The sequence below is a fragment of the Astyanax mexicanus genome, chromosome 15 (assembly GCF_023375975.1).
Source record: "Astyanax mexicanus isolate ESR-SI-001 chromosome 15, AstMex3_surface, whole genome shotgun sequence".
Classification (NCBI taxonomy): Eukaryota; Metazoa; Chordata; class Actinopteri; order Characiformes; family Acestrorhamphidae; genus Astyanax; species Astyanax mexicanus.
The window spans coordinates 13,805,131-13,832,659 of NC_064422.1; the positions used below are offsets into that span (position 1 = coordinate 13,805,131).

The following is a 27,529-nucleotide window of genomic DNA, read 5'->3' on the forward strand; positions in this document are numbered from 1 at the left end:
AATTTATCAGTAATATATGCGCCTTGTCAGATTTTGAAAAGCCACAATTAACAGCTCCGAAGCTGCCGGCTTCAGATTGTAAATGCCACCGAAGCTTAGCGAAAACAAGCGCTCCAAAACAGGAAAAAAGAGAGGGAAAAATCACCCATCGGAACTGTTGGAGGAGCTATTGATTTTCACCCGGGAGAGGCCGCTAGCAAAATCCCCCCAGATAACAACTTTATCCATGTTTCTCAAGCAGCAGAATCAAATGTAACGCGTGTCATGATGCTATAGATCCGGACGTAGTCGGCAGGATGGAGGTGTGGGCGGAGATGGAGAGATAATGAGATGAGATGTATGAGGGAGAGAGAGAGGAACAGGGTGGTGCTACAGTTTCCCTCAAACACACAGAGGGTCATCAGCACCAAGGCAGAGAGGGGTTATGGGAATAATGAATGGAGGTCAGTGAGCTCCCTCAAGCTCAGGCCATTTAACATCCACACCAACGGCCTGCAGAGACACAGCCCACCGGATCATAGTGTCTGCTTAGTGGACAGCTCCCACAGCTCCCACAGCTCCCACAGCTCCCACAGCTCCCACAGCTGTACCTGAACTTTGAGTAGAAAAGTCTGGTGAGAAGTTGGTAATTGTTCAATTTTTCTCCAAATTTTTTTCCCCAATTTTCTCCCCAATTTACAGTCAATTACTCGTCGAAATCGATCGAAATTATGTCATGGTCTCGAGCCTCGAAGTCAAAAAGCCGACGCCGTGGACATTGTGACTGCTCAAAGAGCAGCCCTTTCTCCAGAGAATGTGGACGTTCTAATCTTCTTAAAGAAAAACTTGAAAATATAAAAATAACAGTTGTTTTGTCTAGTCTCAAATATGTTCCGCCTTTTTTTTTTGAGCTGCTGCTGATGCTGCAGCATTACCGAGTAGCATTACAGCGCTAACGCTCGGAGGAAAGCGAAGCGACTCAGTTCTGATACATCAGCTCACAGACGCAGCCTTGTGCTGATCCACATCACCCTAGAAGTGATTAGGAGAAACCATCTACTGTACTGTACCGACCCAGAGAGAGCAAGGACAACAGTACACTCTCAGGACTCCGGTAGCAGATGGCAAGCTGCATGAACAGGATTTGAACCAGTGATCTCCCAATATTAGTGGCAGCGCTTAGCCCACTGGACCACTTGGAGCCCTAATAGCTCATATTTTTAAAGAAAATTAAGATTTTCTAGTTTTTTTTTTTTGTTGTTTTTTTTTTAAGAGTATGGTGCAGCCCTGCAGCAAATGTATTATTATCCTGATCACTTATCAATACTGTATGCTAACGTTTAGCATTGAGTCTTTTGTCTGAAAGCTTCTTCCGAAACATATTGAAAGAAAAAAAATTCAATCATATAAGATGATAATCCCAGTGAAATGGTTTAACTGAAGAACGTGAATAAACATCAGCTTTAAATCAGACTGAGCAGCTTTACTAAGCAATATAGAGGAATGGATTATATCTTACGCTAGAAATCGACAGGCCTCTACGCTCTGCCTGCAATCGTTCAGCGATCTCCAGGCGCCGTCAGACTGGGATTAAACTAATTAACCTCGTCTGATTCCTCAGGCTCTCCCAAACTCTGTGGGAGGAGACTCTGTGTTACCGAGTGACCTGAGGGACGAGACCAGGCTGTAACTCACTATAAACTTTCCTGTCTCACCAACCAAATCTCTACTGACGGAGCACATCATATTAAATACATAAATAAATAAATAAAACTTATATATAACCTTAATTAGGACCGTCATAATTAAACTTGATTACATGATTAAAAAACTAAATTAAAATGTACCTTAACTAATCGACAGTGACGAGTAAAGCCATAATGAAGATGCTGATGAATATTTTAAAAGATCCACTCGTTCTCACCCCAACACCCTAAATCATTCCCACAAGTATTAGATGGAGCTCCATTATTCCAGAGAACACAGTTATATACCACAACTCAATTCTGGAGCTGCTTATTATCTAGAGATCACTGAAACACTGAGTCCAAAACAGAATTAATCAAACTGATATTCCAAATAAAAAAACACACAAATAAGGATGAATGCTTTTAAAACTACGCCATTCTGTAGGGCGTGTTTATTTTATACATTTATCATTTGTGAAGAAAAAGTGTATAGAAATTTAAAAACTATGAAAAATGAGAAAACGTTCATTTCTCTATGCTTGGGTGTTTACGTTTCTCTGATCCTGCAAGTCATGTTTAGATGTACATTTGCACATCTGTGTTAGTATTGGGTGCAGTTTAAAGTGACTAATTCTAGTTATTTTAATTATTTTAGTAGTATATACAGAGCATTAAGAGCTTAGTATTCAATCAATCAAATGAGAAACAATCCTGTAATAAACTGAAGGAACGCAGTACACAGCTTAAATTATCAGTACAGGGAGTTCTAGATAAATTGCGACATTAACACACAGTTCTTATATTAGTTTATATAAGAGTATATATTTGCCCCAAGGCAGCAGGATAGTAAGCCTGCACCACAAAAAACTGCAGTATTACACCTCCGCAATACAGAATATTACTCACGGGGAACGCAGAAGACAGGAACATTCTGATCAATGAATAGGAACCAAGAAAAAAACTCAAAATCAAGGCCAAATACACTCCCCTGGCCAGGAACCAGGACTCGAGGTGCAAACACAGCCATCTGAGTAATGGTCACACATGCAAACTCTGCCAAAGGATGCGCTCAATCTTCCAGCCGACAGACTGAATCAATATCAACTCAGTTATCATAAAGAAAGCCGTGCAGCGGAGAGGAACACACACCTAAACAAGGCTGTACCTGTTCCATCTTTACCCTGAGAGACCTGTGCAAAATAAAAGCAGAACCCTCCCTGCTGTCTCTGCACAGGGTCAAAGAGTGTGCAGGAAAACTCCAGAGAATTTGAATACTTTACAAATTAATCTTAAGAACAAAATTGCCAAAAACTGCTTTATGCTGTGTAGGTCACCTTCATTCCACCAAAACACGTCTGACCTGTCGAGGCATGAACTCAACATGTGATCTGAAGGTTAGTTAAGTTAGGAAGTTAATTAGTGAGACCTTCAAGAGAATCTGAGCCTGGTGAGCCGATCACCAGATCACCGGTTCTCTTTCCTCAGAGCACTTTCAGTACGTACTCATAAATGACCTGCCACATGTTTTTGAGATCTTCTGACTCAGTTGCCTAAAATATAACAGTTCAGTTCTTATCAAAGAGTCATTCTCTTGCCCATTTTTCTAGTTTGTTCAGTTTGATCATTGACTGGTATTTTAACATTAGGGGTGGGACAAACTATTGATATCTCGATATACTGTATCATTTTCATTTGCAATGCATTATTGATACATGGAAGCTGGGGGATAAGTTAGGGACAAGTTGTGGAGCTGGGGAGGAGTTAGGAAAGACTTAAGGAGCTGGGGATAAGTGGGGGTAAGTTGAGGAGGTGTGGATGAGTTGAGGAGGTGTGGATGAGTTGAGGACGAGTTGTGGAGCTGGGGACAGTTTGGGATGAGTTGTGGAGCTGGGGATAGGTCGTGGATGAGTTGGAGATGACTTATGGAGCTGGGGATGAGTTGGAAATGAGTTAAGGTGCTGGGGATGAGCTGTGGGGTGAGTTTTTGAGCTGGGGATGCGCTGGGGAAGAGTTTTGGAGCTGGGGATTAGCTGTGGGGTGAGTTTTTGAGCTGGGGATGAGCTGGGGAAGAGTTTTGGAGCTGGGAATAAGCTTTGGAAGTGGGGAAGAGGTGGGGATGAGCATGCAAAACAATACTCTAGAATCTACAAGAAATGCTTCCCTGGACATACTCTTGATTTCAAAATAAACTACGAATGAAAAAGTGTCCCAATACTTTAGTCAATTTGGGGAATCTGAATTACAAGAATCTCAAGAACTTCTCTCAAAGAATGCTCAATTAGTCATCTGAAAAACAGAATTTTATAATAATAAAGAGAATCCACCGGTTTGTAGCAGCATTGACGTCCTATCTATTTTTCAATATTGTTATAAAATGGTTGCACCCTTAACATAAAGGCTTTTAATTTGTACACTGTACACCCTAAAGCTGTGGAAGAATAAATAAAGAGTCTTCCTGCCTCCTTCTCCTTGATTTAGGAGTGAAACGGGAATTCACTCAGCTGCAGGAACTGCTCTGGATCTTTCCAGAGACGGCTGCTCTGTACAGAATTGTGCAGTGCGCAGTGTTTATGCACAATCATGCCATTGTGCGCTTTGTGAGGTAGTGCACAGATTCTGGTGATGCAGTCGTCCCGCTGAGTCATCAGCTATTGTTGTTCTATGTGTAACTACAACTGTGCACAGAGAGAAACGCTGGCACGCTCCACCCTCGAGCATTTAAAAACAATAGGAGACCGGGTCTGTGCCAAGACTTATTTAAAGGGTTTAAATAAAGCCCATAATAATTACACTTCAGCAAAACCACAACACCTTCAGGAGGTCCTACACTGAGGAGACATCAGTGCCAACTGTATGATAGAGGGACAAAAAGAGACGTATACAGCCTGAAATCAAAGTAACACAGTGTAGAGTACTTCTTTACTATGATCAGGCATTTAAAACCTCTAATGCTTTAATCTTGAAACTCACACGCAAATCTTATACTCAAAATATGAACTACAGAGAGTTTCATAAAGCTTTGTTACAGAAAAGTCATTAAAGTTTTATTAGAAAATATGTAAAGATATTCCAAAATATATAATATAAAAAAATAAATAAAACTGGGCGCTTTTCAAATGTTCATTTTAAAATCCAGATTTTAGAGCCTACAAATTGAAAAGTTTTTGTCCACAAACACTTTATCCAACAGCTGTCATCTTTAAACATGTAAAATTTGGAATAAAAAAAAAAATCAACCTACAAGTAGTGTTCTGGAATTCAATCTTTTAAAAACAAAAATAACAAATTTTACTGCAGAAAATAGGGTTAATATATTATCTACACTTAGAGAGAATAAACTTTAGCAAAAATAAAAGGTAATCTACATTATGAACTCAGAACCAGTGAGCGTACCTGTGCCAAATCACTTAATAAAACTGTTTATGCTTTACCAGGCTTTGTCAATTTTGTCACAAAAAATATTGCATGAAAATTCAGATTGACTGCTAATTTAAAGTCATATCTCAGGAATAGGACGAGATGTGTACTGCTGCCACGATCTCTATAAACACCTCACATAACACCTACTAACTACTGAAACACAACCTTATCCATTACAGAGACCACACTCTACTTACTCACAGTGTAAGGAGACATCAGTCACGCTCTTTACTCTACACAAACACAAACACAAACACAAACACACACACACACACAAACAAACACACACACACAAACAAACACACACACACAAACAAACACACACACACAAACAAACACACACACACAAACAAACACACACACACAAACAAACACACACACACAAACAAACACACACACACAAACAAACACACACACACAAACACAAACACACACACAAACACACACACAAACACACACACAAACACACACACAAACACACACACAAACACACACACAAACACACACACAAACACACACACAAACACACACACAAACACACACACAAACACACACACAAACAAATATATACAGTGATGCAGTGGTTTGTAGAGGTGCCAGAGGTACAGCTCTGGAGATCAGTCATTAATCTTACTCACACCTCCTCATCACTGATGACATTCAAAAGACTGCAGTGACATTTACCAGAGCTTGGAAATCACAGGAGTACTGAACTGAAGATTTCAGCAGGGTCAATATTAGGTAAATAAACCTGAGATAATAACTGATATTATTTATAATACAACCCCTCTTAATATTACGAATAAAAAGAGAAAAAACAAACAGCTCCAAAATACACGTACAACACTATCAGATACAATCAGCTACACCAACACACACATACATTCAAACGCACATAGAGCTGGTAAAGTCCTGCCAAAAGTGTAGAACTCTACTGAGAAGATTAACCTATGGGCACCGTGCATCATTTATTTCAGAGCTTGTCTAATTATTTTAACTCTGCAACTGAATAACTTGTTAAAAATATTTTAATTGTGGTACTCGAAGCATCCCAAGCTGGTACAGTAACGAGATGACTTTTTAAAAATCTGAAACGTATAAAGTTTCCTGTATGTTTAATTTTCTATCTATCATTACATTAGTCAGTGTTTAGTTTTTAGCCTTAGAATCTGTATATAATCTACACTTTAGTCCTTCACTCTCAGAACTAAAGTTTTATCATTATTAACATTTTAAAGTTTCATTGGTCCTACAATAAAACCCTGTGGAACGCCACAAGATCTGCTCTATCAACCAACAGTTCACCAACAGTTCACTACAGTTTCTGCACTACAGTTAATTACAGATAAATAAGCTAGTGAACACTGTAGTTCCCTGATCAGCTCTCTTGTTGTTTATTTTCCTCTGTTTAAATCCTGATTCTGAGATTCTCAGTAGAATAAAATACTGTATTAACGAGAAACAATAATCAATCAACTACTTATAAACCACAATACTAACTTACAGACTGTAAAAGAGCAGGAAAACTCCAAACAACAGAAGAGTGAAGAACAATTAGAGAAAGATACGAGGAGACGTATGTGTGTGGATACAAACAGGTGATCAGTTTAGTGCAAACTAACCTTTTTTTTCTAGGAAAAGTTTTCCTAGAGGTTCAGCAGTTTGTCTGTATTAATACACAGCCAATCATTTCTCCATCTCTACTGCAAAACCAAAACAGTGTCCCCAATACAACCTCCGATCCACAGCGAACACTAACTGTGTTTTACTTTTATTCATATATTATTTATTCAGCTGTCACCCAAACTGACTTCTGAAAAGAATAAACTGAAGGCAGCAGAGGGAGAGAAGCACAGAGTCGACTCTGGATTGGTGAAAAACACGGAAAACTGAAGGTCAGGTGAGAGATCCCCGAAACTGTGACTGACTCCTAAAACTGAATCCTAAAAACAAAAAGAAATAATCGCATATATATCATTTCACACTTCAAAGTGATGATAGAGACACTCCTCCACCAAAACACACACACACACACACACACTTTACCACTTATTACTACACTGCCACACTTGCCCTCCCCGGGGACGAATCATCCGCCTCAGTCCTGTTTAAAATTCATTCCCAGCACGGCATCTTTTAGGAGAAACCGAGAGTTCAATCTCAGTTCAACTTTCACACAGATCCGTTCAACAAGCCTCGAAACCGAGCTCTCTGCAAGCAAAACATCTCCACGCAGTGCAGGAGAGCCAGCTAACCCAGCCCTTCATCACTCATTCAGTCCTGTGCTCACTCTTATACTGCAGTTTCTGCACATTTAGACTGATCTGGATCTGGAGAGCATTTCCAGTCAAATGCATGACTTTTCAATTCTTAATTGTAATTTTAATAAGAAAGAGATAGACGATTATAAATTCATTAGTAAATGAAAAAGATAAGCAAGAAAAGAGGATGCAGCAAAAAAAAAATAAAAATAAAAAATGCAGCAACCCATCAAACGTCCCCATATCAAACACAGTCAAAATAAACAAATAATGATATAATAAATTAAGGTCAGCTTTGTTTTTTTATGGCTTTGAATTTTCTAAACTGCTTCTTACTTGCATCATAGGCTGATGAGGCCTAAATGACAAGATGATAAGCTGATAACTGTTCCACATTCCAGTCCACAACTTGCTCTGAACCATAAACCTGCCGTACTGAACATGAGACACATCACTGATCTGGATTACAGTTCCACATCTTTACCATGAGCCCACAGCAACTACAGCCTCAAATAACCAGCTGATACTTTGATTAAAAGTAGTTTGTTTGGAGATATTATAGTGTAGAAGTGCTGAAGAACACCATAGTAAGTTGTGATGTGAGTAAATCAGAGTGCTGAGGACTGGAGGAAAGGCTTCTTTATACAAGTGAACAAGTTTAATCAGCACCCGCAGAGGTTTTCAGTGAGGTAGGTGTGTGGTGTGCAAATGAAGCTCTGTTTATGCAACCTATGTAAGTGAGTTAGTGATATTAGTGTGACTTTAAGAGAAATGTTGTTTGTTCAGAGATATTTTAGTTATATTAGTAAATTCGAGGTAACCGCATGGCCTCCACATTGGCTGGGCACATGCTTGTAAACACAGCAGCTGACAGCCTGTTAAAAGCTGTCCAGCAGTTTTGCAGTGCAGATCATTTATATTAACCGCATGGCCTCCACATTGGCTGGGCACATGCTTGTAAACACAGCAGCTGACAGCCTGTTAAAAGCTGTCCAGCAGTTTTGCAGTGCAGATAATTTATATTTATAAATATTTAGAGTGGTCATTAAAAAAAGTATAAAAATGTTTTAATTTTTTTATGTCAATATAAAACAAGCTCCTGTATCGGAATGTTTATCGATATCGGCATCAGAACAGAACTGAATAGAAGATCTTAGTGTTTAGTTTATTTGTTGTATCAGGAGATCAGTATAAGATTCTCTAGGACGTATTTAACAGCTGAAGCAGATCCTACTGCAGCTCATCATTAACCTGATCAGTATTACAGGCCTGCAGTAATCGTCAATAAGTATTAATAAGTGTTTGTATAAGCGAGTATTAGCCGCTGAGTTCAGTGTGGTACACTAGGCGTGTGAACACGCACTGTTGTCACTGATGAAATAATAACTGTCTTCTTACACGGGATTCCCAGCGTAAGAATTGCTTTCTTAGCACTTGCTCACTGACTGGTACAAAATCCAAATCCTTTCCCCACAGAACTCTCTAATCCACTCCTCAGAGAGGCACGGGCCATAATATTACTGTCATTTAACCCAAACGCTTCTCCCTAATCCCCAGATTAGACAATTTAGAGCTGAAAATCTATTAAGGCGTGCCGAAGAGCCCAAATCTCCCGAGGTGCACAGTACCAAAGCAAACCCCCGTATTCTCAGGCCTCTTCAGGCCCACCTCTCTCGTCTAAACGGACAAAAAAAACTACATAAACTTCACTTTTCCTGAGCAGATTAAAGAGGACACATCCCAAAATATCACTGCAATTTACTGTTTTAGTATTCAGAAAGTTTTTTACAAGTCACCACCACTATTTTTGTCTTTTTTTAAGAGTTTTAACTGTATGAAAATTTTATGCTGAATGGAAACATGGAATCAAATCTTTACCTTCTATTTACAGTTAAGTTAAGAAAATTACTCAAATATTCACTATTCACTGTATACCTGTAACTCTACCTCTTTACTACTTTACTTTAACTGACACTTTAACTAACAGAAATTCAGGTAATTAACTCTTGATGAGTTCAGCACAGCTGTTAACTGAAAGCCTGAATTCCAGGTGATTATAACTCATAAAACTCCAGCCGAGAAAATCCAGCAGAATGTATAAAACTGATCATCTAAACAAGAGAAGATACTTGCACTACTACATGTTTGGATGAGTTTAGTATTAATCTGCAGATAATAATACAGAACGTTTTAAAATAATGGAAAAAACGATGAATTTTTTTTAAAGCGTCAGACTCAAAATAAGGCTAAAACTGTCACCAGCTTGTTAATCATTATCATCTTAAGAAGGATGATACTGCACCAATATTTTAACATCACAATACTTAATAGAGTACTTAAAGAATACTGACTGATAAATTTAAGATGTGGCATTTATCAAAATATTTAAGAAAGGATGACCCTTCACTTTCACCGCTGTGCTCCAGCAGGAAACCCTGATTTAATCTGCTAAATTTAGAGTACAGATAAGATCTGAACATAACGAGAGTTTCCACATTTCTGGGTGGAGCACGAACAGGTAAACTCTTCACAACCTCACACAAAAAAAGATCATGAAACACTACGATTCTTTAAAGCTGAAGTCATGTATTAAAGCAGTATTACTAATAACAGGATCACTTTACTTCTGCTACAGTGGAACTGCAGAGCGGCTGAGAAACTATCAGCACAAAAACAGCAAGACCCTTTCCCCCTTTTCCTTTGTGTTTAGAGATGCATGATTTTTTTTACTGTTTATTAAAATGATCAGATTTTATCCATTTGAATCATTTCTATTAGTAATGATTCATACGTGATCAGAACATTTTTACAGCTCTTAAATTAGTAATTAAGTAAAGGTGATTTCAGGCTCATAGTTTGGAACCACAATACCAAAAGACCAACATTTTGTCCAAATAGTTGTGGTCAGTTATAAAGCAGCACAATGAAGCCAGAAGCCTGTTTATACAATAATACAATATAACAAACACATGAACCTTAGTTTGTACTCAGGTCTAAAAAAGTTACACCAAAATAAGTGTAAATGGGCTTAAAATAAAGATAGACAATCTGGCTAAATGGCAATATTCTAATTTATCATGATAAAAATTCTTATTGTAAAAACAATACATCTTTTTTAAAGAATATCAAGGATATCATTAGTGCTTAAAGAAAACAGACATCTGTACATCATTTAAAAGGATGTAAAAACTCTATTTAACATGACAGCATGCAGCAAACTTTTAATACAAAATTAACATACTATATTGGTGTCTAAATAGCAGTTTTTTAAGAATCTGCCAGTGTTGATGCATGCCGTCTGCACATCGAAACATTTAGAGATAAATATTGTGAACATTGTGCATCATGTACGGGTCTTTAAATATTATGATATAATATTTTTACCATATCACCCAGCTCTAGATTTAAATTTATAAAGTGGTTCAAGCTCCACATCGTGTCTCTCCTGCATGTTAGAAAAGTACTATTTTTAAGAACACAAACAGCAGCTTGCAGTGACCCTTAACCAGGACACTCAGGCGGAGTATCTGGATGAACATGGGCTTCCGGTGAGGCAGAGACGCTTTGGACAGGCTCAGCTTTCAGACAAGCGAACAAAGCTCACCTTCAGCAGCAGAGAGCTGTGGGCCGAGGAAAGAGGAAGCGACCCGAAGCAAAAGCCACAGCCAGAGCTGCAACAGCTCTCCTGTAACTTCCACCTTTCTCAAGCTTCAGTGCCTCAAATATCATTTTTCAGTGTTCATTTTAAAACTGAAATGATCAAAAAAATGACCCTAATAACAAATTCCTGTTAGTGAACACCTCTTCTAATAAAGGATCTAATTTACTGCAAGTGATACCGAACTAGGGGAGGGCGATATGGACCTAAAATAACATCACAATATTTCATGGTATTTTCACGATAACGATACTCTTGGTGATATGAATAAAAACACTGAATTAAAAAACAGTATTTTAAGAGTACACTACTCTATATATAACTGCAGAAGTGTTTTTTTATGGAATGAATGGGCTTCATCTATTAACTCTGGGATATAATATTAGGGAGTTGATGAGGATGAGGTTGGGTGGGGGGGAGGGGGGGGGGGTGATCATCCTACATGCCCCCATCATGAACGCCATCATCACTTAATGCAATCAAATCTTCACTGAAACGCTCCGAGGACGACAGTATATAGTAGGGACACTATATTGTATAGTACCCTGCTAGAACCAGGTATTAAACCCACATCCACATGATCAGCTCACTAATCAGCAAGTTATTACTGCTCCAAATGTGGAGTGAAAACACAGAGTAAGCCATGCTACAGCACACCTGAACCAGAATGTTAGGGGCCTTGCTAAAGGACCCAACAGTGGAAGTTAACTGGACTTGGGTATTAAACCCACAACCCCGTGCTTGAAACACTAACAATGTGATAAATATGCAAAAATAGAAGAAACTAGGAAAGTGCACGAGTTCACAAACTGTCAAACAAACAATATGCTGTACAACTGAGTGTTTACATACAATACAACCACATATTGCAGAAAAGTGAAGAACATTAATTTTTTATCATGATAAGAACCCTTTAATCACTCCTGTAGAGACTCGTCTCTCTCGCTCAGACTTCAGATGCCAGCGCCTGCAGTGAGCCAAAGCGTGAGCCAAAGCGTGAGCCAAAGCGTGAGCCAAAGCGTGAGCCAAACCGTGAGCCAAACCGTGAGCCGGGAGAAAGACTCAGAACAGATCTCTGAATGGAGCCGGCTGGCAATTAAATCCAAATTATCTCTTATTTATTTGTTTCGTTTTTATCAGTCCATATTTCTGTCAGTAATGTCCATCTCTCAGCTTGTGCCACTAACAGCCTTGTTGGATGATTCAGACACTTTTCAGAAGAATCCTCAAACACACACACACACGAACAGGTGTCTAATTATAAACTGTCAGTAGGGCTGGTTGGCGAAAGTATTTCCTGCTATGAGGAGTGAAGAAGAAGAAAAACATGGGGCTAAGCACTGCTGAGCTAATCGCTAATAAAGAGCACCGTTTGCTTTCATAACATTAACACGTTCTCTCTCCAGCTGTGTGCACGGCTTTAGAAAAGCTCTAAAAGGGGGAACACTTGCACTCTCACCGCGGTGCTGAGCTGCCTGCTTTAATTGCAGCTTCGCTTTAGAGAGGTGTTCTTATACATCCCTCCTTTTTCTGTTCCAGCTAAACTGCTGAAAAGAAGGCATCTTAATGAGAGCAGAACAGCCTGGTCCTCTTTAACAAACGAGAGAGACAGAGAGAGAGAGAGTGAGAGAGAGAGGGAGACCAATCCACTACTTTCAAACCCCACCCCCATTACAAAATTAGGGATTTATTCCAATTACTACAATTATAATTAATATTAATATTAGGACTGCAATGATTTTTCTGATTATTTTTTTGATTAGTCAGCGATTATTGATGCCATGTACTCAGCTGAACAAGAGATTTAAAAGACATTTAAAACGTTCAGATGTTTTTTTTTTTTTCCCCCGTTGTGTTTGGGCACTTCAGAATTGTTTTTGTGCTTTTAAAATATTTGCTGCTTTTAAAAAGTCAAACAACAGAAGCACACTGAGGAAAACTAACCTGTAAGTGTGTATGCATGAGTGTGTTTGTGTGTGTGTGTGTGTGTGTGTGTGTGTGTGTGTGAGACAGAAAACAGAGCTTGTTTGTTCTGGATGAAGCTGTGACTACCTCCCTGCAGATCAGTGAAGCCACAGGAAGCATCGTTTCCCCATCTGAGAAGCCGAAGCGTGGCCAGACTGAACCTGAGAACCACGGTTACAACCACCACCCTGAACCCAGGAGGAGACGAGGGCACAGAGTGAAACGGGCAGGTCTACCACTGTAAGAATATGCACAGAGAAACACACTTATACACATAGCAGAGAAACCCACTGCAAAGAAACACACACACACACACACACACACACAGCAGAGAAAGACACACTGAAACCCCTTCAGCAGAGAGACGCACTCATGTAGTGATAATATATTTTGAAAACACATCAAACTGTAAGAGATCTTTCCTGACTCCTTTCCATAAACTTCCTAGAAGACATTTCTTCCATTTCTCTTCCGTTTTAAACCAGACCTGTTACATTCCCACACTTTCTCAGCTGACTTCCAACCACCCATCCAGCTAACAGTAAATCTGTCCTCCTCTACTCAAGGTCAGTCTCATTTCTGCACAAACTTCCCGAAATAGAAGACGTGACGGATGATCTAATCTGAAGAAGAATTTCTGCTACAGGTCACGTCCTGAAGATGTGGGAGCCGAGGCACCAGCGAGTCTTCATTCATATTTAAACAAACATGCTCAGGTGTTTTAAATAAGAAGGTTAAGACAAGAACATGCCGTGATCTTAAATGTCAGATATATTACAATATATTGCTTACCTATCCTCAGCACAACACAAACAGAGCTGCCTGCAGAATATATACACACTCCTGAAAATAAAGGTAGTTTTTATTTTAGAGGTGAAATATATGATTGGAAATCTTTTTTTTTTTTGACTGAAAATTACAAAATGCAAAACTGCAGATTAATTTTTACAATTCTGGAAGTAAACATCTAGTAATGGACATCAATCAATTACGAGTTTTATATATTCATATGCAGTAAAATACAGAACAGTATGAAAGAACTGCAGCTGGTTTTACCATTAACCCAACAACTTCTGTCCTGTATGATCTTACACAAGTCTCTATAGACCTTACAAATATTGTCAGAATCCCACTTGAGGGTTCTATACAGACCTGGCAACCCATCATCAAATCTGTAAGGGTTACAGTTCTGCATCATGTGAATAAGTTTCCTGCGCAAGTCTCACATTTAACACTCATCGAGAAACACTGTGGCGTATTAATCTTGAAAGATTGCTAAGCGGTTGCTGAGGTGTTGCTAAGCAGGTGCTACGGTGTTGCTAAGCCTGTGATAGGTGGTTGCTTTGGTGTTGCTTAGGTGTCTGTGGTGCTGCTATGGTGTTGTTATGGTATTTGTGGTGGTTGCTATGTGGTTGCTAAGGTGTAGTTTGCTAAGCTGCTAAGTTTAGACAATTAGTTCCACTCTCGCTCTTTCTCGGGTCATCTCCTGTGCTGTGGACCTGGGACTTAAATGTCTGTATTTCATTATTATGCTATTTTATTTTCTTATTTATTAGCATATCAGTGGCATTAAACGGTTTTAAAATTGCAAAAATACTGTAAAAAAGGTTATTTACTTTATTTTTGAGAATTTTGAGAATCTTACAAACAGAACACAGTGATACTGATAATGTTATCTAATACCCTGATGAGGGCGCCTTGAAAAAAAAAAAATATACACAAAGGTGTGTACACCAGTATCAGCATTTGGAGGAGATACCAGATCGATAGATCGGTGGATCGGTACTTTATTGATCCCAGAGGGAAAATCTGGACTAGCAGTAACAATACAGAAAACATACATCATCAGCATTATCATCAAAAAGCTGAAATTTATTTAAATCATGGTTTATCAGGATTTCTGTTATCTGATCATCCCGAAGAGATATTTATTCATCTTTATCCTCAGCAGAAAAGAAACACAGATTAAAACTGAGGTTCTTCCTTTTCTCTTCATTAAACTCTCCCTCTCTCTCTCTCTCTCTCTCTCTCTCTCCACAGACCTGCTGTTCTTTTACAGGACTGTATTCTAAAGTCCGCGGCTGAGTTTCCAATCACAGGGGATTTGAATATATTTGTCTCAGGATGGGACAGAATGGCAGAAAACAATGAAGACTCCCCAAAGGGGGATCAGATTTCACAGCGCTTTGTTTTCTGACAACAACCACCAACACAAACTCCCACCACTCCTCTGATCCTCCGGCTTTCTGACGACTTCAGAACAGATCACAGCTCTGGTATAAACAGACAGGTCCGACTGACGTAACTAACTAATGTAACTAACATCAGCTACAAACAGTGAATTTTACAAAAAAAAGAACAGAAAATACAAAGTCGTTAATCTACAGTGGAAAAGTTTATCTATACAGTCCAAACTAGAGTTTTAAAGCAGGTTAAAAAGGCAGAGTTTATCCTGCTTTTTTGAGTCTCTAAAGTCCATGAAAGGCTTTTTAAAATGTTTTTAAAGAATTGCTGCAAGGATTTGATTGAATTCAATTGAAGCAACAAGAGCATGAAATATTGTGATATTATTTTGAGGCCATATTGCCCACCATCCTAGTGACATCATATTGCCAAGTTCATGCAAATACACAGCTCTACTGTAAACTGTATTCTGAATTACAAAAATACATATAAACAACATAAACTAATCTAATCCAACCCTGAAAGGACTTCAGCTTCTAAGGATGACAGCAGAACTGAATCAAATAGATTCTTTTACTAAAGCAGAAAATTCTGCCAGCTGGACGGAGCAGCGCTCCCAGCCTGATGCAACGGGGAGGAATTACAGGAATGCCTGAGGAAAGCAGCACTCCAACCAGGAAACACAAAAACAGGATGTTCAGCTCAATCTTAACTCCTCCAACCAACTCCACTTCAGATAGAGAAAGAGAGAGAGAGGGAGAAAGACCGAGCTGATCACACTCGCTGCCCAATACATTATAGCCTGTCACAACCTGAGAGACAAGCAGTGAAACCATCCACCAATCATCCCTAATATCTGTACTGTTATTATTACTATTATATTGACATATTAACATTACCTCTTTTACTCCAATAATCTAACTTTAACATGCTTTTATGACTACTTTTACTTCTTTTCTTTATTGATAACTCAATCTTTTTTTTTTTTTTCTTTTTCATTTTCTCCCGAATTTACACGGCCAATTACCCAACCCACTCACTAGGACTCCCCCCATCACACCAGGAGGGTTAAGAAGACTAACACATGCTTCCTCTGATACATGTGAAGCCAGCCACCGCTTCTTTTTGAACTGCTGCTAATGCAGCATTGAAAGAGAGTGAGAGAGTGAGAGAGAGAGAGAATGCCCAGGGCGAGCGACAGGGGGATGGTGGTCTCCTGAGCGTGTGGAAGGAGGAGTGGTGGGGTGATCCTGGTTTAGCTGCAGCCGCAGGGACGCGGTGAGAGAGGAGGTGTTTATGTTCAGCTCGACTCGAACCTGAGGCACGGCGGTGCCACACCGAGTCAGACACAAAGAGGAGAAAATAGAGTCACAGAAATGACTGTGATAGAAAGACCTGTGCTAAAGGCTTAGTGAAAAACTCACACTCACTCTCTCTCTCTCTCTCTCTCCCTCTATCTCTCTCTCTCACACACACACACACACTCACATGACCTCAGATTTCAGGCTGTTGTAGCTGCAAGAGAAAAGATCACAGTGTGTGTCATGGTGATGAATCAGTGCAGGACAGTTCCACATAACAGCATATTTAAAATAATCAGCTTTCAATAGCATATCAGCAACTACCTAACATTAATCTAATGTGAACACCACCGTCCTCAGGCTCTGTTGGGTCGGGCTGAAGAAAATTATCTGTGACAGAAGACTAAGATTTTTAATGCTTTTTTTTTTTTTTTTTTAAATAATGCCATGGCTTGATAATCACAATATAACAGATTTACAAAATACAAAAAAGTTGCACAAGTTAAAAAATGGTATAATCATGCAGCGCAGACCTGCACAATATTAAATACTACAGTGCTGTCCTGCATTAAAAGGAGTGAAACATGAAAACTAGTAGAAACTTTAGTCTAATAGTCCACTCCCGCTCTCCCCCAGCATTCCTAAATCCAGCACATTTAACCGATGCTCCCAACTAAGAGCTTTACAATGTTAGTGATGGGGCATAGAGTTACCCATGCAAAGAAATCACTATTATGGATAATTATGGATATGTATAAATTCCAGCTGTTGCTAAAAATGTTTCTATAATATTTATGAATTTCCACAGAATCAATGTTAAATTCTGATTCCTTGTCCTACGTATCCATTTGTACTCATCAGTTGACTTACAACTTAATTTTAAGATGGCGGAGCCATCGACCAATATTGGTACTTTCCATCATATTTCACTTCACCCCAAGTCCATTCTCTCCTTTAGTTCTCTTTTAAACAGGACTAAATACACTTTCTGAAATTTAATGTGCAGCTGTTCAGTGTGTTGTTAAGCAATAATGAAAGAAGATACCATATGATAAAAAAAATACATTGTATTGCCCAGCCCTTTTTTTGGGGATGAGTTGGGTGGATGTCCATCCAGCATGCTGACCTCACTAAAGACCAATTTATACTTCTAGGTCAAACCTACACCGTAGCCTGCGCCGTCAAAAATGTCAAAGCCAAAAAGACAGACAGACACATTTCTCAGTATTAATTCAGAAACAATATTTATACAGTTAGTGTTTGAATGGTTTATAGAAAAGAACAGCAAAGTGCCTCTATTTAAAAAAGGAAGCTCAATTTTTAATGACTTGTGAACACTAACAACAAACAGCATATTATATTTCTATTGGGGAAGGCTTATGGGATTACAGCCTGCACTACTCACGCTTCTCTTAACGAGCACTTCCTGAAATACCTGCGCTTTGACTCACATGTCCTGGCAGAGCTTGTGGGAAACAGAGAGGTGAAATTAGCCATTAAAAGTCCCTGCTCTCACCTAAAACTCAGACTCTTACGCTCTGCTCTTTATCAGGTGGAAACCAGAACTAGTAAATGTGATGCAGGGTGCAGCATTACAGCGCACACAAACAAAAATTACTTAAATAAATACAAATAAAACCAGAACACACATACAAACACTGAACTTAACTCATTTGGGATCAGAAGGACCCAATTAGTCTAAAAACTTAACTTTTTTATATAAAAAAAAACAGTTTTAAACATAAAACTTTAAAACTGAATGAGAATTTGTAGGTGGCCTATGCTTATTTTCAATCAAAAGTTATAGTCATGTGATCACTAGGCGGGTGTCTATTTGAGGCCAACCATTTTTCATTTTCCAAAAAAACGAAATATAAATATATTAAGTTATATAATAAGTTATTTTGGCCTGTATTTGTTCGACACAAAGCAGAATATTGGCATGCCAAACACGTCCTATTACTGAAATACAGTCTGCGTTTGGAGATGCTGTACAATTTTGTAATGCTCTACAGTATTACCATTACCCCACCCAACACTAGTTCACAGCCTCTTTCACATCAGCTATTTCAAAACAAAGTCTAAAGTTCCTAAAGAGAAAGATCCTCCTGAATATTTCTCCACATTAAAATCTCGACACAGGAAGTGTGAGCTCTTCAAGCCCTCTAGCTCATCCAGGAGGAGTAGGAAAATCTGATGTCACTTCGACATGGTGTGATCACTGGAAAGATGGTGTGTCTAAAGCTTTTTAAAACTTCTAAGGTTTCTATTCCTGTATCTGTGATATCACCAAACTTTAACTCAGTTCCCAGTTGTAATAAACGCAGCATTAATCACAGTCCCACGGGAGAAAAGTTTTCCACTTTCTCTGCTGTTACACACCTGATTCAATTCATAAAGTGTTTTATCAGCATTTAATCAGACATCTGCCCAGAGGGAATACGGTAAACTGTGGCCCCATGGGGTCCGAACTGAAAGAAACTGGCTAAGCCATCTGGTCCCAAACCCGGTCCCAGGAGACCCCTCCTCGATCAGACAGCTTTTCTTTGTTGTAGAATATGGCAGATTAAAATGTGTGCAATCAGTCAAAAGTGAACAATAATACAAGAGCAGTCTGTTAAAAATGATGGCAATACACAGTACTGTACAAAACATGATTGAAAATTTGAATAAAAAGCGCCTTTCCTGAGCATTAAGTGTGTATTTACTCAGCAAAACACCAACATTTCAATAAATAAAAATTACATTCATACAAAAAGTTTAAATTAGAGGTGGGCAGTGGGCAGCGCAGTGGGTGGTAATCATCATGACCGATGGCATCTGGTTAGAACTGTCCAAGCAAACAAACAAATAACAGAAACTACATCCACATTCCATGCAGGCGTCCACACTCTTACACATCCTTACACATCTATGCACTGTTTCTATTTATTTATGGGACATTGCAAAAATGAAAAAAAAGCGCTTTCTGGTTTGGTTAACTGTGAGAAAGTAAGAAAGCTGCTTTTAAACTGGGGAGTGTTCTAGAGGACCAATCCCAGGCTCTCCTGAAAGGCGCCAGGTGTACAAGCTAACCGTACCACATTCGGATCGTGTGATTGGTTAATTTTGTAACGTGATGCCTTCACCTACAGTTTTCTCTTAAATTCTTATTAAAACACACTTTGATTGGACTGGAGCGACGGAACAACATGCAGAGAATTTCAATTACTTTATTCTCCTTCCCAAAGTTACAGAAAGTACAGAAAGATAAAAATGAGTAATATTGTAGGATAAAGCAAACCATACAGTAATCAAAGCATTAATGTTTTATTTTCTGATACTCCCAACAGTACAATTAAGTCAGAATAAAGAAAAAGACATACTGGCCAGCACTAGTTTAATATTAAACATTTACAAACAACACAGCAGCTCAGCACAAACTAAAGCCTCAACTTACCCAAACAGAGCTCATACTGATACTGGTGAGAATACTCTTCATCTAGATCAGTGTTAAAGTTTAGATCACTCTGCCGGCTGGTGTGAAGACTTTGTGACATGCTGAGGTTCTTTTTGCAATACCACGTGTGATGACAGCTTTATGACACCAAAACAAACAACACTGACAGCACACTACAGGTCTTGAACTTTCATCTGGAGGAAGAGACGTCTCTCACATTAAACACTTTTTATACACCCAAACAACTTTAATACGGAGGATTTGTTTAGGTTTTTTTTACATAGTACACTATATGCAGACAGGTTTTAAGTAGCACAAAATGATTATTTGATTCAGAACAAGAAATAAATGGAATAAATGACCCTCTAAAACACCTTATGAGCGCGGGTTCAGTCCAGTTTTATCAAACTAATTAAGGGTGCTTTCAAACCAGCACTATTTAGTCTAGTAAAAACACAGTGCTGGTTGATTTGCCTCTTTAGTTGAACACAGTGCTGGGATGATTTTATGGTTTAATAGATTTAATTTCACCTCCGGTGTGCAACTGACTGCAAATTATATAATACTGTTTAAATTATATAATAAAATACTATTATTACTCGTATTACTATTTTAATTGTTTAAGTGCTGTAAACATAACTGACGGCTGAAATTAAATATATTTAAATAATGTTTGAGTCCAACTAAAAATAAATGAGCTGTTTATATATATATGTTATAGGTAACAACTTATTTATTTGGATGAATAATGTATTTAAAATTTATACAGGGAATATGAAAATAGTCTACAAGGTTATCTCTAAAAACATGAGTTTATAAATCATTTTGCTAAAGTATCTGCATATTACAGTTTTTCCCAAATGTTTTAATTTGTAGAAACTCGGCTCAGTTTCTCAAAACTTTAAACACAAACTGGAAATTATGAACTGCTTTGTTAAAACACAAACACAAATCTGCAGCAAAACTAATTACTTCCACCAAAACAACAAATGCAGCTATTTATATACTATATATCTTCTGCAGAGCATCAAATAAAAACTGACAAGATCAATTCAGAGCACTGTTATCAGAAGTATTTGGTTGTTTTTGACTTCATGAGGACACTGTACAAATTCAAAAGTCCATGGAAATATATTGCTTTCTGTTGTTTACATTTATTGTATAATATAGCATTACAGTACTACATGTATATGCCACACAAATGTAAGCTGTTTTTACTGTATATAAGTACAATGAGAAACATGACGAGGAAAATCTGTTCACATACGAAGAGGAAACAAAAATGTATATATTATTTGTGTATTTGAAGGTCAGTGATTCTCAGGTGATGAAGCTGTTCTAAATGATGCAGTTTGTGTTTAGTGATCTGTAAAGCTGTGATTTAGAATGATATTTGAGTGAGAACATATAGAACTGTGTTTAGAGTTTAGCAGTTTGGAGTCACAATGTGACACATGAGCATTTGTGTGCATAGATTTGTAAGCAATGTGGAAAAACTGTATTAGTACAGAGGACAGAGAAGGCATTGCCTCTCATGGTGACAGTATGAGAATGAGATTATTCTGATGTTAAATAAATATGTTGTGCGAGAACATTTATCGCTTTTTGTATTTTTTTGTTTACAATTTAGAAAAAGGTATCAAATTTAAATTAGTGTATCGCTACTGAAAATGTGAAACAATACTTATTCCCGTTTATAAGAGAGTCTACCAGAGAACAGCGGCTTCTTTTTAATCATTTAATACTTATTTACATAAATACTAAATACTCTTCAAACACATGTACTATTAATTACCATGACCGTGTAGTAAATTCAGAAAGAGAAAAAAAAGCCACAGAACTCACACACTCACACACTCACACAGGCCTGTGGTTAGCTGCGCTGTGTGTATTTCTAAACAGCGGACGATAGACTGTTCCCCTCCTCTCTGCAGCGCTCTGGAGTATTCCTCATCACTCATGACTCATCAAATTACCCAGCAGGCCACGCGTATGAACGCTAACTCTCACTGCCGCCACCAAAATAACCCGTTCTGAGAAACTCCTCATCTCACACCACACGTTTATTTTACTGTGTTTAACAACTGCTCAGCTTTCTAACTACAGTACAGTCATCCAAAATACACAACCTTTACCTTCCACAGGTTAGCTCCACCTACTTACATCACAGTTGTCAGAAGTGCAACTGCTGCAGCCAATCAGAATAAAGATTATTCACATACTGGATACGCAAGTTTTAAAGAACAGCCGGTTTAAAGCAACATTTTTTTATCAATTTTGTTGTAATGGCTGCAATGCAGCATTCACGTATTATAACATTAAAATAAAAACAAATAGTCTCTGAGGAGCGTTCACTGTGGTCCGAAAAGTGCTGGTTCGAGTCTTGATCATGCTGCCCTGCATCAGCAGCCGAAGTCCGAAACAGCACAACTGGCCGTTCTCTCTAGCCGGGCTTTATTCACAACGATCCATTTTTTTTACTTTACTGTTGGACTTTAAAAATTATAAAATGTTCACCCAGAAGGAAATATAGAACACAAAACATTATTCAATTAAACCCAATATATATAATAACTTTAAAATTCTGCAGTAAAATGACACTCAGCTGATCCTTTTGCCAGATTTTATTGAATGATAATTTTTTATTTACATGGCTGCTCCTCTCTCCTGGTTTTGAATGTGCTGTTGTGAGTTATAATACACTCACAGCTGCTCAAAAAGGGATTATAGTACTCTAGTACTAGTACACCAATGTGATCAATCAGTTTGTTTTAAATGCACATGGTTTATTATTCTTTAAGTGTCTCCGATTAGTTTTGAGACCATTTGCTGTTCCTAAAAGCTCAGTTCTACCATTAGACAGCGAGCTGCTTAGTTCTTCTGATTACTGCAAACAATTTTTAAGTTCCCAAGTTGACTAACCACAATTACTTACTTTAGGGTCTTTCCCCACTGGCACCAAATTGACCCTCCTCACCTTGTAGCATTGCCAGCAAGCTGATTGGCTCTATGTCTTGAAGGAGCTTCAATCACATCCTGTGCGCTATTTCAGTTTGTGTCACTCTGGAGCCCTGCTCTGGATGGGTAGGTGTTGTTGTTGTTTTTTTATGTCTGAGAAATAAAAGTGCATTAAACTATCTTTTTTTCTCAAATCCACCATATCCTGAGTTATACCTGTTAGTCAGTGTGAGCTGGAGTATCACCACATTAGCCCTGCTGGCTTGTGTTAGCCCATTAGTAATGCATGTGAAATTAGCAGGCTAAAAGTAAATAGGATTACTCCCAAAAATATAGAATATTTATACAGCTTGGTCAGGCAGTTTCATTTGCTATCAACTTCTACTGTTTAAGAGATGCGGAGAGCGGCCAAAGTCACTGACTGACCGCTCAGATATAAACAAGCCATCTAAGAATGTTGTGAAAATCAGAGTGGAAACCAGGGGAAGTGAGATCAGGAGGGGGTGAGTAATTAGACGCTACACCAGCAGTGACTCTCCTTCCACAGCATATCACCCAACTACCCTCAAAATAAAGTAGCTATAAAAGAACAATTTAAATTACTTTATTAATTTATCATACAATACACAGACATTGAATATTTACTGACCTTAATACTGCTTATTATAGTTTTCTCAGCCAACAAATCAAGATTTACTGCCAATTTACGGTACTTTTGAATTATATTTGTTCATTTATTTAGGATATTTAAGAAACTTTTTCATTTTCCAATTCTGCTGCCTGTTCTTAATCATTATTATTATTATTATAATTATTATTATTATTATTATTATTTACACAACATAATTGGATTATTATCACTTAATCAGTTATGGTATAAAATGGTCTCAAAATTATAATTCTGTTCCAAACTAAAATGTTGATTGTGACAGACCAATGTTCTAAACAAAAGTGATTCATAATGAAAGTGATTTTTCTATAATATCACTCAGAGAAGAGTTTCAGCAGCTTTATTTTTAGTTGTGTACAATCAAGAGGAAAGTGTTGCTTCTACAAACAGCGTACAGTATAGTTAAAGACCTACAGTTGTTTAATTTGTTGGTAGTTTAAAGAGATTAGGAGCTAGTGAGATAAGAGTTTATCTCTCAGAAAGGTCACTCAAACTAAACTGAATCAAAACAGAAAACCAGGAGTGTGTAAAACAACAATGACAGACTCTAAAGGTATGCAAACACCAGTCAACCCATCTCTACTTCCAGGTAAAAAAAAAACATGTAGGAACATGAACTCACTCTCACTAGCTGAGCTGCAGAACTTCCAAATACCAAATCACCACAATTCCTCAAATGAGCCAACTACTAATATAAACAGCTGTTAAAATCACCAAACTAAGCATGGACCTGTTGCTTTTATTTTGCACCAAACATATTGGAAAGTCACTGAAAAAAATTAGGAAATCACTGAAATGTTCACACTATTAAAGTTGTTTAATACTGAATATATTAAATTTCTCCTGCATATGGTCACTGTCTGGCAAATATATTGTATTTCCACTTTGCACAGTGTATTTATTACATATGTATCGAACTTTTAAAAAGTTTTAACAATTATATATTTTATTTGCATGATACAGCATGTCCTGCGATTTGACTATTGTGGTTTTAGGCCAAAACTATCCTGAAAACAAAAAAATAAAGACCACAGTTTCTGCGCTGATACATGTTTTATATGCTTTATATGTTCTCAGATACTCATTATTTGAGTAGATTTTATTTTATCTGCCATATCTGCAAGTTTTGATACTTATCCTACAGTCCTTTACCGTACAACTAACAGAGACAGTAATACTTATACTGTAGTTAGGTAACAAACTATTTACAGCTCTGGAAATAACATGAGAGCACTTAAAAATTATGAGTTTCTTTGATTTTACCAAATTGAAAACCTCTGGAATATAATCAAGAGGAAGACGGAAGATCAAAAACCATCAAACCACCAAACTGAACTGCTTAAATTGAATTTGCACCAAGAGTAAAGCAGCATAAAGGTATCCAAAAGCAGTGTGTAAGACTGGTGGAGGATAACATGCAAGGATGCATGAAAACTGATTAAAAACCAGGGTTATTCCACCGAATATTAATTTCTGAAGTTTAAAAACTTTATGAATATGAACTGAATATGGTCTGAAAGCTCTGCATCTTTTTTTTTTTTGTTGTTATTTCACCCATTTTCTGCAAATAAATTCTCTAAATGACTGTATGTTTATTTGGAATTTGGGAGAAATGTTGTCTGTAGTTTATAGAATAAAACAACAATGTTCATTTTACTCAAACATAAACCTATAAATAGCAAAATCAGAGAAACTGATTCAGAAACTGATTTTTTTCATTTCATTTTTTCCAGAGCTGCTTAATTATAGCTAATTAACGCAGGTTAAATCACTAATGATTAGTGTCCAGCCCAGTCTCCTCAACTCCTCCACTAAAGTTACAAACAAAACAAAATATTGCCTAAATGTAAAGTTAAAGTAAATGTTATGGTTAATGTTATGTTATGCAAATGTTGTGGATAAAAACAAATCTGTGTTGTTGTAAAAACAGGCGCGCGCTGATCCACAGGTTTCAGGAAACCTGTTCAGAACAAACAAACGCACCTGAGAGAGAGTAAGAGTAAATATTATCAGTTTAAATAAGTTTAAACAGTAAAATAGAGGAGCTGAGAGTAAAAACACAGCTCCTTCAGTTTCTCCAGGCCTTTATTCTCCTCCTTCTTCCACAGGAAACCGGCCATTCCCAACTCCTCACTCCTCTCTCTCCCACTCAGACCCGCAGATCTGCGCTTATTAAACTCTGAATAACTGAGTATCAGCCCGCGGGTCCCGCAGACCCTCAGCGGGAGATTATCTTCTGTTAGTTTCAGGGAGTTCTCGGTGTTTCTGAGGTAAATCTGGAGTTTAATCCTGTATTTAGTTAGTTTTAGTTAGTTTAGTTTCTAAGGTAAACGCCGCTGTTTACTCACCCACTCCATACTTCTCCTTCTTCGTGGGAACCCAGCGCGACATTCTCCCGCGGGCAGTAACTCTCAGCCGGGGTCAGAAGCTCCTCCGCGACGCGGTAACTTCTCCGCTCGGCTCCCGGGCGCTCGGTTCTCCGGTAATTCTCGGTTACAGGAGCTGAGGGCAGACTCCTCCAGCCGCCATTTTCCACTAAACTGCTGCCGCCGCTGCGGGCTGTGAGGGCGCGCGCGCGCCACGCTAACTTTTTTTCCGCCCGTATTCCGAGAGGTCCCGCCCCTCCTGCGCTCCGATTGGCGAAAAAGTTCCCGTCTGCGACCGTACTCCAGACTTCTGCCGACTCCGATTGGACGCCGCGTTCTCGCCGGCCAATGAAAAGGAAGGAGAGGCGGGTGGTTTACGGAAAACGGGTGGGCGAAAACAAACGCTGGTCAGTGAGCGCCACGAGAGGAGTGGAGTCAAAAACTGAGAGAAAAAACAAAATAATAATAAATAATAATATAATAAATAAATAATAAAATAAGAAACAGCTTAAACATGTACACTAGCTAACCAACTTTATAACTAACTAACTTCAATTAACTAAATGACTGTCTAATCATCCAATCAGCTAACGTTATCTGACTGACTAATTAACCAAGGGACTGGCCAATAAACGAACCTAACTGAGGGGATACTTGACTGTCTATCGTTAACTAGGGTTAACTAAATGAATGTCTAATCAGCCAATTAACTAAATGACTAATTAATTAACTGACTGACCAATAAGCTACCGGATGAATTAACAAACTGACTTATTAACCAACTGACTGACTATTTACCGAACTGAATAGCTAACTAACTAACTTGATGAATGACTGAATAATCAACCAACTGATTGGAAAACTGGCTACTTAACCCACTGACTAAGTAACTAATGTACATATTGACAGGATAACTAACTAAAACGACTCATTTGCAAATTATCTGATTAACTACTTAACTAACCTACTCATTAACTGGCTAATTAATCTACTAAATATCACTGATTAATATTCAGCAGACTGAATGGATAATAAGCCGACCCACAAGTTAAGTAATTAACTGGCTGATTAGCTAATCAGTTAATCAGCCTTTTAAGAAAAATGAGACATATACGCAAAACTAACTTTTACATGGTTTTGTATTTCCAATTTGGTCTCTCTGCATCTTATTAGTATAAACGTGTCAGAGCCCTTAAAACTTTAAAACTGGTAAGAATAGAGAGTGAGATCTCTTTATTTTAAGTGTGAGTGATTCTGTTTGAAGAACTTCATTAAAACATGTTTTGTCTAGCTCATAGACCTATTCTAACTTGTCTAAAAAGAGGTATAATATGTTTCATTTAACTAAGATTGTTTTGGATTTCTTTCTTTTTTTTCTATTTCTTATATTCGTGTCTTTAATTTTTCCTATACTGTCTATTTCGTCTTTGTTTCTTGCTGTTTTTTATATGTATATAGGACATGTACATGGACATGTTTTAAATATTTAGATAAAATAATAAAAACTGTATGAGCAGCATATTCTCCACAAAGTTACCTGAGGAATTATTAAAGAATAAGAAGTCACTAACTTTAGTTTATGGGATGTCAGGTACAGGTCCTGCTGTGAAGGGGTATGTTATTGCCCGGTCTCTGCGTAG

The 27,529-nt window shown here is 38.0% G+C and overlaps 1 protein-coding gene across 2 annotated transcripts in view; it reads right to left on the bottom strand.

The window, feature by feature from the left end:
• dock1 (dedicator of cytokinesis 1) overlaps window positions 1-26,090 on the bottom strand; it is a 280,761-nt gene extending 254,671 nt beyond the window's left edge. The window contains exon 1 of one of the 2 annotated variants that reach the window (XM_049464935.1): window positions 25,872-26,090. In XM_049464935.1, the coding sequence (XP_049320892.1) occupies window positions 25,872-25,914 (43 nt within the window). In that variant the 5' untranslated portion in view covers window positions 25,915-26,090. The remainder of the gene's footprint in view (window positions 1-25,871) is intronic. The other variant, XM_049464936.1, reaches the window with a different exon arrangement.
• Between the last annotated feature and the right edge of the window lie 1,439 nt (window positions 26,091-27,529).